Source organism: Grus americana, chromosome 2, assembly GCF_028858705.1.
Source record: "Grus americana isolate bGruAme1 chromosome 2, bGruAme1.mat, whole genome shotgun sequence".
Classification (NCBI taxonomy): Eukaryota; Metazoa; Chordata; class Aves; order Gruiformes; family Gruidae; genus Grus; species Grus americana.
This window is the reverse complement of record NC_072853.1, coordinates 97,857,859-97,875,052: the sequence shown is the minus strand read 5'-3', so window position 1 is coordinate 97,875,052 and position 17,194 is coordinate 97,857,859. Positions and strand designations below refer to the sequence as shown.

General features: G+C 44.7%; 1 protein-coding gene and 1 long non-coding RNA gene across 2 annotated transcripts in view; one reads left to right on the top strand and one right to left on the bottom strand.

Annotated features, from left to right (window-relative positions):
• Positions 1–17,194, bottom strand: part of LOC129202194 (uncharacterized) — a 46,486-nt gene that overhangs the window by 1,002 nt on the left and 28,290 nt on the right. The window contains exon 2 of the long non-coding RNA XR_008575650.1: positions 12,367–12,465. This is a non-coding gene — a long non-coding RNA (uncharacterized LOC129202194). The remainder of the gene's footprint in view (positions 1–12,366; positions 12,466–17,194) is intronic.
• On the top strand, positions 1,734–11,408 carry STMND1 (stathmin domain containing 1). The gene is given in 10 exon segments (XM_054814447.1): positions 1,734–1,820; positions 3,241–3,421; positions 6,802–6,804; positions 7,634–7,773; positions 7,775–7,786; positions 10,598–10,732; positions 11,147–11,181; positions 11,183–11,274; positions 11,277–11,364; positions 11,366–11,408. Coding segments are annotated over 10 exon segments (816 nt in total).

Below are 17,194 nucleotides of genomic sequence, written 5' to 3'. Positions count from 1 at the left end.
ATCACCTATTGGAAGGATTAAAATGTCACTTGTTACTTGCTTATAAACAAGTTTTAGAACTGCATCATCTCAGCAAGTGTTTACGCAGAAATGCAAACAAGAAGCTCAGCCTGTACATCATGTTCTGCCATACATTAAGCAGCAACTGTATTTTAACGTTATCATATACAACCTGCAAACATCTACTAAAGAGAGAAAAAATAGAACAGGAACAACAAACCCCCACACCAAAAGGTTATTTGACTTGCATTCTGATCGAATTCAAAATGGACACAAGAATCAGGTCCCTGTTTGTTAGGGATGAAAAAAACCCCAAAATTTCTTGGAAGACACTTGTTTTTCAAGAGACAGTAGATGCACATTTGAGAGTTCCTTGCAGCTCTAGGATGCCGGCACAGGTAGGTACAGTCACCCGCGCTCCGAGTGACATTAGCTACAACCTGGAAGCCATACAGCAACCTTACCGCCATGCCTTGCACAGTCAAATAAGGCACACAGAGGCAGGGAAGACCACTTGAGGCTCACTGCCGTGCAAACGAGTTTATTCAGCCTTCCCACCAGACTAGCTGACGGTTTGGAGCGGAGACAAGAGGAACACACAGGGCTGCCTGCAACCATCCATCCAGAGTGATCTCTTTGGCTGGAGTCACTCTGTCTCAGTGTTGAGGTTCATTTGATTCTAGAAGTTTACCAGCCTTATTACTTCAAAGACACATTAGTCATGTAAACATCTCTTTCACATATACGGAAAAGAACTTTGGCAAGTTTTGCAGAAATTTTTCCCACTATGAATCAGGGTAAGGTCACAAGCTGACATTCATTTGTTACCAGGGTCTCAGGAAGATAAGAAATAATAATTCCTCATAGGTATTAATAGTTACTTGGGCTTTCTGAATCTTTCAATTTCATATAAGAGTCTGTTTCATGTGAATATTTGAAAAAAAATTTATTTCTTCTAACAGCTGATGATCTCAGCACAAGTGACCCAAGACAATCTTCAACTGACAGCACTGCCTTAACATTTCTCTGCTATCTTTTATAGCAACCTCTTGGAAGTATAAGCCATGGCTGCTTTTTTTTTTTTTAATCTCCTACAGACATCTAATTCTAAGTATGTGAACAGACTCAAAACAGTTATCAAGAAATTGTACAGTAAACTCAAAGGACGCTTCAAACATTTTCCCTAGTCCTAGCCTGTCCCTATCTCCTGACTACATTTCCTCCCATTTAAAAGCTTGCCTTCCTGCTTGGAATTCCAGATTCAGGACTGATCTTTTCTAATTGCTAATGGTGCTGAAGAATACTTATGAAATCCAACCAGACACTGAAATGTGTGTGTATTTTACATAGCAGTATCTTGTTCAGCTAAAAAAAAAAAACCAGAAAAAAAAAAGGCTGGAAATATCAAGTGTCTTCAGTTGCGTTCCCATGGGAGGTTCACTAACCCCCGAATGATCTGTAGAGATTTGCTGTGCTCAGACCAACATTGCAGCTGCACAGAAGAAACACATTCCCTCTCAACTTCAGATGAGGGTGCCTGGACAAAGATGATGATGTCTGTATGCCAGGACATAAGAAGGCGGCCTTCTGTGGTGTTATTTATTATAGCAACAGGCCCTGGCAACAGTTAAATTCCATGGTGATAACAACTAACCCAGCTCCTGAGAAGAGACTAGGGCATTCCTACTCTCTGGACTTTACTGTAAGGGGAAGCAGATGGTCACAGTTTCACCATGGTCTGCAATACTTCTAACAGGGTCACTGTTGCACAGCTGTCTTCTGAGGAGCTACAGAACCCCCAGGAAGCCAAAAGCCAGGGAGTGACTTCTTCCAGACAGACTCTGTATAAAGCATGTTAGGAGATGTCTTAGCATGCAAGTGTACAAGGACATAAGCATACAGAGGAATGGTTTTGCCGATGTTAACAGTAGCTCCGAATCTGTCAGGGAGCTCTTTAAGAGAAGGGCTATCACTCACTCAGCTTAATACAACCTTTACACTACAGAGGAAGCCACATGCATGACCTGATTTCACAGCACCTGGAAAGTGGCTTTTCACAGTCTGTCTCACTTGCCTCATTAAAAATACAATTAGAGGCACTTATCTCCCACACCAGTGATAAGTTACAACACTGCAAGAAGGTGGGTTTTGCCTCAAAAAGTTATTATGAGGCACAGGGCTTAAATATATCTAAATATTACAAAATACATGTGCATAGCCACTTTGTAAAGTTTGCAGAGTTGAGTTGGCTCAAGCCCAAACGTACAGAGAAGAGACAGGAATACATCTAGGCTCTAATCCTGCATTCTACGACAGTTCAAAGCTATTGTTTAGAAGGTGCACAGGTTGGCACCTTACCAAATGATAATTTAAAACTCAGTTTTAAGTTTCTAACCAATGATCCACATACAGAAGGCACTTAAAGTACTGAAACAATACTCCAATATAGTCAACTGGATTATGCACACATTTAGGTTTAAGGTCATTGCTTCCTTTCCAAAAATCACAGAATGGTTTGGGTTGAAAGGGACCTCAAAGATCATCTAGTTCCAACCCCCCCTGCTGTGGGCAGGGACACCCTCCACTAGACCAGGTTGCCCAAAGCCTCATCCAACCTGGCCTTGAACACTTCCAGGGATGGAGCATCCACAACCTCTCTGGGCAACCTGTTCCAGTGCCTCACCACTCTAACAGGAAAGAATTTCTTTCTAACATCTAATCTAAATCGACCCTCCTTCAGCTTGAAACCATTACCCCTTGTCCTGTCACTACAGGCCCTGATAAACAGTCCCTCACCATCTTTCCTGTAGGCCCCCTTCAGGTACTGGTAAGCCACAATTAGATCTCCCCGGAGCCTTCTTTTCTCCAGGCTGAACAACCCCAGCTCTCTCAGCCTGTCCTCACAGGAGAGGTGCTCCAGCCCCCTGATCAGCTTCGTGGCCCTCCTCTGGACTCGCTCCAACAGCTCCATGTCTCTCCTGTACTGGGGCCCCCAGAACTGGATGAAGTACTCCAACTGGATGGAGTGTTGGATGGAGATCCAACACTGGATGCAGTGCTCCAAGAGACCTTTCCTCATCATCAACATCCACCTGTGACAGAACACGGATTAACATCAGGAATGCCTCTGTCTTACACTCCACTCTGAGCCTGCCAAGTCTATGTGACTATTCTAGATACAACCTTAAATGTTTAGAAGCCCAAGGAGCTTTTCTCATTTGTTTCTTCATTTTCTTGTAGACTAAAAATGACAGCATTGCTGCAACAGAGGCTGCCCCCTCACAGGAAGGGGCAGCTTGGCCCACAGGCACTTCAAAGGATGAAGCCAAATTTGAAGGCAAGACCAGTGAGGGAGACTCCCCTGAGGAACTACTAGAAAGATTTACATCTTCCCAGAAAAGCAGCAACGCACAAAGCACAGGTAAACAGTAACTGAAGTTCATACCAGCTCCACACAAAAAAAACCCCTAGGAGCAAATAATCTCGAGACTCTATTGCTACAGCCAACTTCTATACCCAGAAACATTCATGCTGCGACACCGCAAGGAATGAGCTCTTAGCGCTGGTTTAAAACCATGCAATAGTAGCAGAAAGTATTTCCTAGCTGGTGATTATGTTCTGCAGCATGACTCAACCCTCAATACCAGAACAGGCAGCAGGGTAGATACTTATCTTGGCAGATGCCTGGAACAGACCAAGAGAACAAACTCAGCCTTGTCCCCAGGGGCAGCCCTCTCTAACTGGGATTACGGCACACCAGGAAGATGCATTGCCCACACAAGGGCTGTCAATCTGCTGTTACAATGAGTCAGTTTTTACAACAGAACGGTCAGTACAATGCCCCTGACTAGCATCAGGTAGAGACAGTAAGTAGAATCATAGAATGGTTGGGGTTGGAAGGGACCTCAAAGATCATCTAGTTCCAAGCCCCCTGCCATGGGCAGGGACACCCTCCACTAGACCACATTGCCCAAAGCCTCATCCAACCTGGTCTTGAACGCTTCCAGGGAGGGGGCCTCCACAACCTCTCTGGGCAACCTGTTCCAGTGCCTCACCACCCTCACAGGGAAGAATTTCTTTCTAACATCTAATCTAAATCAACCCTCCTTCAGCTTGAAACCATTACCCCTTGTCCTGTCACTACACTCCCTCATAAACAGTCCCTCACCATCTTTTCCATAGGCCCCCTTCAGAAACTGGTAAGCTGCAATTAGATCTCCCCAGAGCCTTCTCCTCTCCAGGCTGAACAATCCCAACTCTCTCAGCCTGTCCTCACAGGAGAGGTGCTCCAGCCCTCCAGTCAGCTTCGTGGCCCTCCTCTGGACTCGCTCCAACAGCTCCATGTCTCTCCTGTACTGGGGCCCCCAGAGCTGGATGCAGTACTCCAGGTGGGGTCTCACGAGAGCCGAGTAGAGGGGTAGGATCACCTCCCTTGACCTGCTGGTCACACCTCTTTTGATGCAGCCCAGGACACAGTTGGCTTTCTGGGCTGCAAGCGCACACTGCCGGCTCACACTGAGCTTCTCATCCACCAACACCCCCAAGTCCTTCTCCTCAGGGCTGCTCTCAATCCATTCCTCACCCAGCCTGTAGTCACACTTGGGATTGCGCCGACCCACATGCAGGACCTTGCACTTGGGCTCGTTGAACTTCATGCGGTTCACATGGGCCCACCTCTCCAGCCTGTCAAGGTCCCTCTGGATGGCATCCCTTCCCTCCAGCATGTCGACCTCAGCACACACAGCTTGGTGTCATTGGCAAACTTGCTGAGGATGCACTCAATCCCCCTGTCCGTGTCGCTGACAAAGATGTTGAACAGTGCCGGTCCCAGTAACAACCCCTGAGGAACGCCACTCGTCACTGGTCTCCACTTGGACATTGAGCCATTGATCACAACTCTTTGAGTGCGACCACCCAGCCAATTCCTTATCCACCGCGTGGTCCATCCATCGAATCCATGTCTCTCCAATTTAGAGACAAGGATGTCGTGCGGGACAGTGTCAAATGCCTTGCACAAGTCCAGGTAGATGACATCACTTGCCCTTCCCTTATCCACCGACGCTGTAACCCCATCATAGAAGGCCACCAAGTTTGTCAGGCACGATTTGCCCCTAGTGAAGCCTTGTTGGCTGTCACCAATCACCTCCTTGTTTTCCATGTGCCTGAGCACAGTCTCCAGGAGGATCTGCTCCATAATCTTGCCAGGCACGGAGGTGAGACTGACCAGCCTGTAGTTCCCTGGGTCTTCCTTTTTACCCTTCTTAAAAATGGGGGTTATGTTCCCCCTCTTCCAGTCGGCGGGAACTTCGCCAGACTGCCAGGACTTCTCAAATATGATGGAGAGCGGCCTGGCCACTTCATCTGCCAGTTCCCTCAAGACCTACGGATGCATCTCATCAGGTCCCATGGACTTGTGCACCTTCAGGTTCCTTAGATGTTCTCGAACCTGATCTGCTGCTGCAGTGGGTGGTTCTGCATTCTCCCAGTCCCTGCCTTCTGTGACCTGGGCAGTGTGGCTCAAGGATTTGCCAGTGAAGACTGAGGCAAAGAAGTCATTGAGTACCTCAGCCTTCTCCATATCCTGGGTAACCAGGTCACCCGTTTCATTCCGGAGGGGAACCACCTTTTCCCTCATCCTCCTCTTATCACTGACATACCTATAGAAGCTTTTCTTGTGGTCCTTGACATCCCTGGCCAGACTAATTTCTATCAGGGCTTTGGCTTTCCTAACCTGATCCCCGGCTGCTCGGACAGTTTCTCTGTATTCTTCCCAGGCTACCTGCCCTTGCTTCCACCCTCTGTAGGCTTCCTTTTTTTGTTTGACTCTGCCCAGGAGCTCCTTGTTCATCCACGGGGGCCTCTTGGTGGATTTGCTTGACTTCCTCTTTGTTGGGATGCATCGCTCCTGAGCTCGAGGACGTGACCCTTGAATAGTAAATACCATGTTATTCCATAGGTTTGCAACCAAAAGTTGCAGGGCCAATTACATATAGAGAAAAGTCTAAAAATTCTAGAAATCATCATTACAATAAGCAAAGGTCTGCTAAAAAACATTTTGAGTACAAGTGAACACTTAAACCTAAACTTTTCTATAATCTTAGGATACCCTTGTAGTAAGAGTCACTAATGGAAAAGCAGCGCCATCTTTGGCACATTTAAACCCCCTAATTTTGTAGTTTAACTCTTGTATTTTTCAAGTGCCATGAACAGCTTACTTTTTACAAATACACTAAATAGAAAATCTACAGTGGTTGTTTAGTCTTTGTAATAAACAAGGGTTGTAATAAAATATTTCAAATTGAACACAAAAGGAATAATTACTGGTGTTTACTATTCATTAAAGAGGACTTAACTCCCAAAGCCATAGAAGAACATGATGAAAGGATTTCATTTCAGATTGAACAAAGTGATTTGCTTGTTCTGAAATAAAGTGTTTCATTTAATTTCAAGCTTCTTTTCCTCCCACTTGCTAAAAGATAACTTCACAGGAAGCTTCTGAACAGAAAGCTTTTGAAATCATGCTTCAATCTTCTGTTTCAAGACCAAAAAAACCCCCAAACATACCATACCAAGATATTTCAACTACATTTTTCTCCTGAATGAATAGATTAGTAAAAGCAATACAAATTCACATCACTTGTCAACGTTGCCCACTCATCATGCTTTTATTTTTTGCCAATATATGTTTTGCTGTATACTGGCTTCTGACATTTATGTATGCTGACTGGCAGCTGAACCCCAGTGCTTTTTGGGTGACTGGTTCAGTTATTTCAGGAGAGGTATGGAGTCAACTACTACAAGATGGTAGATGTTCTGTATTTTTGTTTACAACTAAAAAAAAATAAGACAACATTGTCATACCCACTCTGCTTATAAAGACTGGCAGATGTCAAATAACTGCGATTTTGATTTGATCCAAGCATTCTTCATACAAAAGCTCTAACTTCTGCCAATAGAGGTTGGGCAGATGGCAGAACTATCAACTGAGGGTTGAAAAACCTGACAGGTCTTGGCAATAAAGTTGTTCGTTGTTTATTCATGTCTAATATGTGGAAACTAAACAGCCACTCAGAAGGGTTATCAAAATAATTTGGGTTTTATTCTTAATTGCTGTTTATAAATATATAATTAAGTGTTGGAATGCTTATGATCAGACTCAGATGCTGTTACAACAAAAATCACAGACCACGAAAGCTTATGAAAGTTTGGGTTCATTTAACCAAAAAGCACAGTGTTCTTTACAAGACAGCCTATTAGTAGGTTTGTACTATTGCATCCCAGCCTGGCTTTCTCTGACCAGCTCACAGGACCCTTGAGAACTTGAACTGTAAAGAGCTCCCCTACAGACCCTCTTTGGGAACATGCTCAAAAATTGGCTTCACAGGCCTTCGACGCGTGCTTCTGTGCTTTCCTGAATGTGCCCCTCTGGGTGTAACTGACTACAGTGAGGAACTGAACTAGGTGCCTGCACTGTTTTTCAAGCCACTAAAAAGTTTACTGCAGGGTTTAAGCAATGAAGAGAGCCTCGAGCAGGCATTCTTCACTGGATGTTCTCAGTATGTAGCTTCTTAAATGAAAACTCTGGCATTAGAAATACATCAAAGTTTTGTCTGAATGCCAAGTGCTCTACAAGTTTTAATGGTTTCATCTTTTGAAGACGAATCATGGCCCTTACAGGAAACAGAGAGGCAAAAATCATCAGACATTCTCGAGGAGTTGAGGATGCAGAGAATAATCAAGAGCCAAAGTACCACTGCCAGGACCAGGAAAAGTGTATGAAAACAAGGTAAGCATCATTATACGAGACAGGACCCCTGCTACAGCTCTGACCCTGCTGTGGTCACCCTGAGATTCAGTTTCTGCACACGCAAAGCATCCAGGCATATCTCCTCTAAGACTTTAGAAGCAAGTTGTTCAGCAACAGAGAACTGCATTATGGAGATGTTAATACAAACAGAAGCAGGCAGCAGTTTTCAGTTGTTTATGGCTTTTGGGCCTGTTTCAAATGGGGACAAAGGAGACAGCAACAGTACTAAGAACTTGCTCTTTGAAAAACTCATATGCCACAAACTTGTTTCTTAAGTCCACAAAACTAGAAGAAATACTGCTGTCAGGGCTTATAATTACACTTAAATTAAGGCCTCAGAAATCCTAAATATTCACACTTCTGAGAAATCTACAATTCACATTTGATCTCAGGCTAAGAAACCATTACAAACCAGATTTTTTAAAAAAAATTCTGGAACTGGTATTTGACTAAGCAACTAGCATTCATTTTCTTTTCATTCTGAATGATAACCTGAGGTTTATTTTGGCTTCTGAATTTGAGCTTATTCTTTGTTGTCAAGCATTGTGTTAAGGATCAGATGCCTCTTCCAGATACGGTTTCAAGTACAGACATGAGGAGGGAGAAGGTCTTCAGGGAGTTTATAAGAAGTTTAACATATTTGTGGATATGCGTCATCCAAAGCATGATCCCACCACTGCTTGATCACAGGAACAATTCAAGCTCAAACCAAGGATGATTCCGAGTAGCTCTGTCATTTGAGGCAAGCCATTCACACATCACTAACCCTGGTCACTTACATTATTGAAGATCAAACAGAAACTTTCGTAAGAGGGACTAAACAAGCAAGTGCCACCATGCAGCCTGGCCACTAGTCCTGCCTAACACTTCTATTGCCAGCACTTTGGAAAATGGGGCTAGAGCATCTCCATAGCCTTTACTTCCCTCAGATTTTTTGAGTATCTGAGAGGATTATTTAGCCTCTGTGGCTAAATTTAGGTAACATACTGCAGGCAGGTTTTTGTATTTTTCCCCTTCATAAAATAGGCGAGTGTCTATTTTTTTTCCTCCTGTATTAAAAAGCTGTCTGGTATTAAATTGCACATACTCTTTTATTGACACTCAGTCTGTGCTATTTCTCCTTAGAGAATTTCTATCCTCCTGACAGGAGGAAGGCACTCTCCTCCCCTCCCTCCAAAAAGAAAAAATTCAGTACAGCTTTTAAAAAAAAAATGAACCTCATGCTTTTTACTAACAAAGCCAACTTCAAGTGATATTTTACATTTGAGCTGGGCAACCTACAAGGTAAAACATAAATCTGTCACTAGCTGTTAACTATTAGCTCTCCCTTAGTAACAATAGAAAATTTGGCCTGTGCTACCTCCTGTAAAAATAATTTATGCCATTAGAACTCAAATCCAGCAGTTTACCTATGAACAGAGAGACTGAATGCACTGAACATTACAGACACAGTAGAAAAGGTTTACTCCCCAGACAGATTCCAAATTACAACATGCTGCTCTGGATTTTGAGCATTAACACACAGGTAAAGCCACACCTGAAATTTTGGTATGGACCAGGAATAAGCATGAATGGCTTTAAGCTGAATTTCAGTCCAGCACTACCTTCAACAAAGAAATGAGATCATGGACTTCACCACTATGAAAGACAACCACATTTGAGATTATTTTTGCAATAATATTGGAAATAGAGATATCCTTGTGAGTTTCTTGAAGCTTTAAGGACTCTTGGTCTCCCAAGGCTGTTTAGCTCAAAGCCAAGTTCCTTTCTCAGCTTATATAGACACAGAACAATCTGGAAAGCAACCTGCTTGCTGAATAATCTGTTTAGTTTGGACATATTGGGAAGAATTTTCCATTCATCTCTTCCTATGCAGTCCACAGTTCATCTTGGGTAAGGAATGACACAGTTACATCTTCCCACTTTGGGCTTTTGCTAGAATGGCCTTTGTCATTAGAAATAAGAGTTTCCTCCCCACCCCCCCACCCCCCAAAGAGTCTTTTGTTTCATTTTTATGATGATTGAACATCACTTTGTTCAGATTTTTTGTGTGTCATCTGCATTCAAAAACGTCTCCTTTGTATATCAGTTTTCTTCCTACTGAATCATGCTCCACCTTCATCTCACTAAATGAGTCATCCTCTATACTATTTGCAGCACTTAACACTTCTGGCAGTGAGGCCTGACTTCTAGAGTTATTTATGGCAATAAAAGTCTGGGGAGCAGATAACTCTGAAACATGTAACAGGATAGTGTTTCAACCATAGGTCCTTGGTTTGCGTTTAACACTGCTAAAACTGCTTATCATACAGAAAACAGTAGAATTCAGCCTCCTGACTGATCAAATAATCACCGCATCTTTCCGGGAGTAAGTACAACCCTCAGCAGCAGAGCTCTAGGATTGGGCTGCTCATTTGTATGCAGCAGAAGCCAGCAGTATCATGATTATAAAGCTTAACAAAACCATTCTTAAATCTCTTCAGCAGTAATAAAGTAACTTCCCTAAATACGTAGGGCCTCATTACCAAATCCCCACATCTGCTGGCTGTACAGCAACATCGCAAGCTTCACAGACACATCACTCAGCAGAAAAGGGGAATTCTCACTGCAGATAATGCTCGCTCATGAGTGAGCACTGAGGTTATTAGCAGATCATTATTTCTAGGCTTTCATTGGTATTAGAGTCCATCATCTCCATACATGGGGAAAAAAAAAAAAGCAGAAGGCAAACAGCAAAGCGTCACCCCAACATCGAAATATACTCTGCTGAAAGGTTTAATGTCTCTACAGAGAGATGCCCTGGAAAAGACACTGAAGAAATGACCAGCTAGGCTGGATTAAAAAAAAAAAAATCCATTTTGAAACAAGGAAGTGGGTGATTTTGCAGTGAAGGACATGAAGATGTCTGCTGAAGAGAAAAAACAGGTCATCTAATTCAACTGTGTATTTTTCCAGTGCCTGCTTTATTATCTAACCCCTCTACTTTTTAATGTCAAACTAATACACACAGTTTGTGTACAACCTACTATCAAAACCTGATTAATGGCAGTGCAGTGGGTCCTGTACTCATCTCATAGATGTTGGAAGTCCAGGTTTATTTTTGTTGAAAGCCTGGAAGATCATTCTAAAAACATACACAGGAGAAGAAACTTCTGGAGCAGGTTTGTTGGGTTTTTTTCCCCTCTCCTACAGCAAAAGACGCATCATCCATGGACACCAGAATAAACTGACTAAATTGAGTACTAACTGGAGTAACATTCTGATCACATTTGGGTAGAAAGAACTGCTTCCGTATCTACTTCCATCCCTCATTACAAAGCATTGCCGATTTTGTTCTAGGTTAGGGAAGAGGAACTGAACAAAATGCCACAACATCACATTTTTTCTAGCAATTGCCCGCCAAACTACAGGTAAACAGACTGAAAAGGACTGCCCAAGTTTTGAAAATCAAGGAGGTACAGGCACCCCTCACCTTTAGATAGTGAGCCAGGGGTACTGCTGAAGGAAATAACCGCAGTAGAAGCCACAAACAATTATACTGAGGACTCTGTCATTGAGCCCAATAACTTACAACTGCATCAATGAAACAATCTGGATCTAAGCTGTCTTGCAAAAATGAAAGACTCCTCTGCTCCCCACAGCTGTCTTTTCATTAGGGCATAAGTAAATGATTTATCATGGGGCACAGCTGAGCTGAGTCTTGCTGCTACCTATCTCACCTGGGAAAATGTTATCTAATCTTAATTGTTATACACTAATTGAAAGTAATAAAACAAATGAGAAGAGCCAGGAAGAGGCAAATTAGTAACCAGTCAGTCACTAAGTTTGAGCACATGCACATTATCATGATTCTATCAAGTTTACTTTTTTATTATTATATTATTAATTTTAGCTCACTTCTTGGATGGCTCCATGAAAATATTCCTTTTCCCTAAGAAACAGGAGGTTGGAAAGGCATTGTATACACACGGGAAGGCAGAAAAGCAGGAGTGTGCAGGGAAAAAGCTGTAACCAGCAGGGATTTGGGGCAGTAGAAAATGGTGGGACCCTAAGAGTAAGAACAATGGCTTTTAACTTATTGTGCAGAGCAACTAGCAAAGAGGTGAGAGCTTCAGATAGTACAGGTCCCAAGAACATCTATTTGACAAGCATTGAGCATACGAGGGAAGGACAAAACAAGTACTAAAATTACAATGGAAAAAAAACAATTCATGGGCTAAGATATACAAAGCACAGGTGGGTTGTCCACATGGAAGGAGATGATTGTTTCCATTACAGACTGATGTGTTTGGTCGGTCTTTTGACTTTGGAATCCCCTATGCCTCTACCTTCAACGTGCATACAACATTTACTACAGCCAGCTCTTCCAAAAGCATTAAGTTAAAGCAATTGTGCCATTCGCGCTCTCCTTGCTATCAGCCCTGCCACCCCATTCTGGTCCACGGCTAAACACACCCATCCCCACTTCCACTTGGGCCACAGGCTCTACCCACCTCCCTCCCCCATCAGTCCCGCACCATGCTCACCTCTGCTCCTACCCTGGATTTTTAGTTTCTTACCTCCAGCTACAGGTGACACATTCTTCCTTTCCACCTTCCAAACCAAGGAAATTCAGCTGCAGCACAGGACCACTCTTCTCTTAAACCACAGATCAGACACTGCAGAACAAACAAAAAGGTAGACCCTATTTTTTTACAGTCTCATGGTAGTTCTCACTATCACTCTCAGGAAGAAAAAAGCTTTTCTGCTTCCTCTTCTCTTGCCAGACTTGTACTAAATCACTAAGGGGAGGAGCAAGAGCTCATCTCGTTTCCTGAGCAGCTGGGATCCCACCTGAGGAGCTGAGTAAGGCAGCCCATCAGAAAGAGCCTATTCTTTCAGGTCAGCTCCAGGCCTGACCAAAGTGGCAGGTTTTGTGAAAAAACTCTTTTGGCAATAGAGAAGATGATCTGAAAATCACCCTGTGTTGCCCAGAAAGAACAGTAGAAAAACAGAAACAGAGAAAAAGCCCTTAGGAAACAGAGAACTTTTACTCAGCTGGTTCAAAATTATCCAACAACCTGACAAATAGGAGAAGTAAGAGAACTCAGGGTACATTCTCACCACACAGTTAACCCAGGCTGTTCACTGAATTTTGTCTCTTAGGTATTTTAAGCTAAGGCTACCTGGCCAGGCTTGGAATAAAAACTGGTGTGTGTAGGCGTATATATATCCATACAGACTGTTCCACCAAGTTAGAGTAATTTCACTCCCCCTGCAGTGAAGTTAGTCAAGTGCTAATAGTCTCCCAGCGCCTTCCCATAGTTTCAGAAGGACAAATGATGGTCTGTCTGCAGCCAGTGGCATTTCTTCCACTATTTCCTGGGTGAGGATCTTAGCTCCCTGCAGCACAAAGACCCTGTGATACAGAGAGAGAAGCACGGCATCAGGAAAGGTGCCGTTTTGTAGTAAGACGACTCATGTGCTCCTGCCTGGCTCATCTGTGTGTCAGATGTGATGGCTAGTCTCTCAAATCAACTATGCAGCAAAGATACCCTGAAAAAAGTAACAAGAAAGGAGAGAGCCTTTGCAGGTGTCATTACTAATAGCAGTCTGCTTAGAAAAAAACTTCCTAGAATCAAGGAATCGAGATGAAGCTATGGTACAGTGTAGTTCAACTGATGGGCTGAGAAGTGATGCTGTCTAGCTTGTCAGCTTGGGCAGGGCACAGACTTGTTTCAGAAATGAAGCACTCACTTGTTCCTCCTGAGCACATCCAGGAGTTTAAGGCTAGAACAGACACCTTTCCCATGTCCACCTCACGGGCAGGGTGGGTAGGAAAGGTAGGTAGCCTGGTATATGCTTTGTCAAGAGGTGGTTGTGTTGTCTGACTGACCCTCTTCGACCAACACAAGTAACATTCTGAGTCTTTCTAGGATGCTTGTTGGAAGAGGCTGAACACTGTGTACAAGCAGTGGAAGGCAATCTCAGAAAAAAGATGCATGGATTTCTCCTTATACCATGTTCACAACAACTTTAATTATTGCATCTATTAGGAGGATCTGCTGAAACCCACAATTTCATACTTTTTGGCACAGTAGGTTTCTGAGCCTTTTCCTGCAATAGAAAATACAAACTCTTGGTTGGGCACAGAGTTTAAATCTTTTCTGAACTTGGAAATAATGTAAAAATAAAGATCAAATCTCTCTGTTGAGTAAACTAATGTTTGGATTACTAATAAGAGAAGCAGTTAAAGCCTGCCTTACTGAATTGTGTATTTATCTGAACACTGATCTAATGCCCATTGAAAACCAACCATGTCTTTCCATTGCCTTCAGTGGATATTGGACTTGTCTCTTGATGCATAAGAGAATAGCTAAGCGGGGAGAACAAAGCTACATTTCTGAGCAAAGGAACAGCCTGCTGTTTTGACTGAGTTCAAAGGAACAGGATGTTGTGAATATGCCTCTGTATAAAATTGCACTGAGATATAGCTGACAACTGCAGGGCTGCTAGCCATGGCTAACTGCTTGCACCAAAAAAAAAAAAAAAGCAGGGCAGCAAGTAGGTGCCAGGTGTCTGTTTTTAAAATGCCTTCAAGTGTTTAACGTTCTCCTGTTTGACTGGTAGGTGTCTTACCAAAGACCTTGGTGCCCAGCTGAGCAGTGCCCATGACCAAGCACCGCTGACTTGTGTCACAGCCACATTTGCATTAATCCCTGTCCCTTGACGGATCTGGAAAAGGCAACAGGTAGGCAGTAGGAGCCCACAGCACCATAGCAACTGTGCAAGAGAGCACTAGTTTCCCTCTCAGCACTGATCTCTCTGCTAGCCATGAATGGAGGGAGGGAGACACACATGCCTGAGCAAAGGGTGACCTGAGCAAAGATACCTTTTCTCCCATGCTAGAGGCAGAGAGAGGAGGGAAGGCAGGAGCATCTCAGTAGGCCAGACCAGCCAGGGCTTGCTTTCCTCAGATGCTTACAATGACCATGGACCTATTTCCATAGGAGTGGTTTGCCTTAATTTGCTTCCTTGAGCTTTGCCAGAGGGCAGCCACTTCTTGAAACTGAACTCAAACTGGCTGAGCAATTGGGTGAAGAGAGACAGAGCTATGGACATCTGAGCATGACAAGCATTGGGATCACTAGTGCTCAGGTTACGTGCAACCTAAATGATTCCTAACCTTGGCATTCCAGGACTTCTTCTCAGTCTCTGCTCTAAACCCATTCAGATGTCTTTTTGGATCCTCCTGCTCACATGATGAAGAAATGATCAGAGTACGTAACACCTAGTCAAACTCAGTTCTGAGTGCAAGGCTTTGTGCAACACGCCTGCTACTCCTCACCCTGTCACTGGGATTTTCCCCAGGGTTTTACTGGAGTGCCAGCACAAAACGTGCCAGGCCTGTGTGCTGCTTGCCGGAGGAAGCACAGGGGGTAGCTCACCAGTGGCCAGCCATTACGTGCAGGTTGCTGGCCTCACCAGGGCCCTTGGTATCTCCCCATCCCTCTCGAGCGTAATTCATCCGGCTGTTCCCAGGCAAGGCTTCTGCATCTTCACTCCCCGGACAGCCTCACGCTCCTCCCGGTCCTGCGGGACACCTCGTCTCGGGTGTAACTCACGGCAGGACGGCCGTCCCCTGACAGACGGACGGACAGACAGACACACACACACAGCCCACACCCCCACCCCCCCGTCCTCGACCTGGCGCTGGAGCCAGGGGCAGAGCCCGGCTGGGCTCTCCCCTTGGAGGCGACGGGCCGGCCCCTTCCCCCTCCGCCCCCAGCAGGTGTCACCCTGCCCCGCGAAACTCCCGGGGCCCGCACCGGCACCGGCACCGCTCCCCTTCCCTCCCCCGGGCTTCTCGTCCTTCCCCCCTCCCTGCCTCTTCTGGGCGGCAGTTCAGCCGGAGCGCAAAGCTGAGGGAACAAGGGGAAAAGGAGCCCGAGAGGAGCCGGTGCCCAGCCCGGCTGGCCCGGCCGTAGTGGTGGTGGCGGCGGCGGGGGGGCCCAGGCGCTCCAGGCCCCCGGGGTCCGCCCGCGGGCTCCTGACGGCCTGCTCTGACACTGCCACCGGAGAGGTTAGGTGTTTACTGCTGACCGGTTTTTCCCCACGAGTTTTTGAACAAGAAGGGAGAATATATGGCACGCATAATATTTATGGTACTGTCCCTTTCAGTCACTGTTTCCTAAGATACTTAGCTAAAAGAAAGATATGAATAACTATTCGTTCACGCTGTCACTAGGAAGAAAAACAAGGGGAAAAAATAGCGTTCCAAGAATACAGAAAGACAAGTTAAAGGGAAGTAAAACTATACATACACTATCAGTTTGCTTTTTCTCTTACTACAAAGACAGCTCTACCACCTGAAGCAATATCAGCCAATGTCCCTGCCAGCTTTTTCCTGTACAAAACACCTCTACTGAAGGCCAATGCTCCATGTGATGGTGAGATGAAGAGTTCAAAGGAAGGGAAAGTAATAATCAATGGATCAGGGCCAGGTTTTGCTCCGATGGGGGTTTGCATCTGTCTGAAGGAAAAGCAGTAGCACACGTGCTGGTGTGAGTGTGCAGGGTCAAGTCCTTTGCCTGAGGCTGACACCCGTGTTTGTGTGTGGAGCTTGTTCTCGGGCAGGCAGGGGTGCTGCTGGAGCTCCAGGTGAGACATGGTCAGAGCTGCTCCCTTCATGAGTCTGTGTTTCTTCTCCCCTCACACCTGATTTTGTATCTTTCTCTTGCCTTCCTCACTTTGTTCATCTGTTCCTCTGACATTGTTCTTTCTGACCCAGTTCGCCTTCTCTCCAGCATGCAGGGGAGTCACTAGTCTTTTTCCTGTCCTCGCTGCACTGCAGTTCTCTATATGCCGTAGAAGAATGTTCCATTTAAAATATCAGTCCTTGCCGCCGGACCACCAAAATTCTCCCATTTCACAGCAGTGTGTGAATACCTGGGACAAACAGCTTTCTCACTAAAAGCAAGACAAGGCTGACCACTACACCCTACATCGCCAGGGAGAAATGAAATACACACCTAGACCAAGAGGAGCATTCTCAAATAAGCCCCTGATACTCAATAGGCAGGAGTAGCTGGCAGGAACTGAGATGTCTCTGATTTCGATGCGTTTGAATTCAACATCCAAATGGTTATATCTTGCCCAAGTCTCTGTTTTATAAACAGCCTTTAATGCTGAGCCAGTGTGCCACAGCAGCTCTGGGGAGCTCTCCATAGTGAAGCTACGTTGTTTCCTAATTTGCCGTGTGCACACTTTTAATATTATCTGGAATGATGAAACTAAATACAGTCCTTAGAGCTTTATTTAAGCTTTGCTTTAGCTGCCTGCCTCTGTCAATGTACCTCAGACCAAGCCAAATTACTAAATGGTGGGGTACAATTGTGCCACACAATG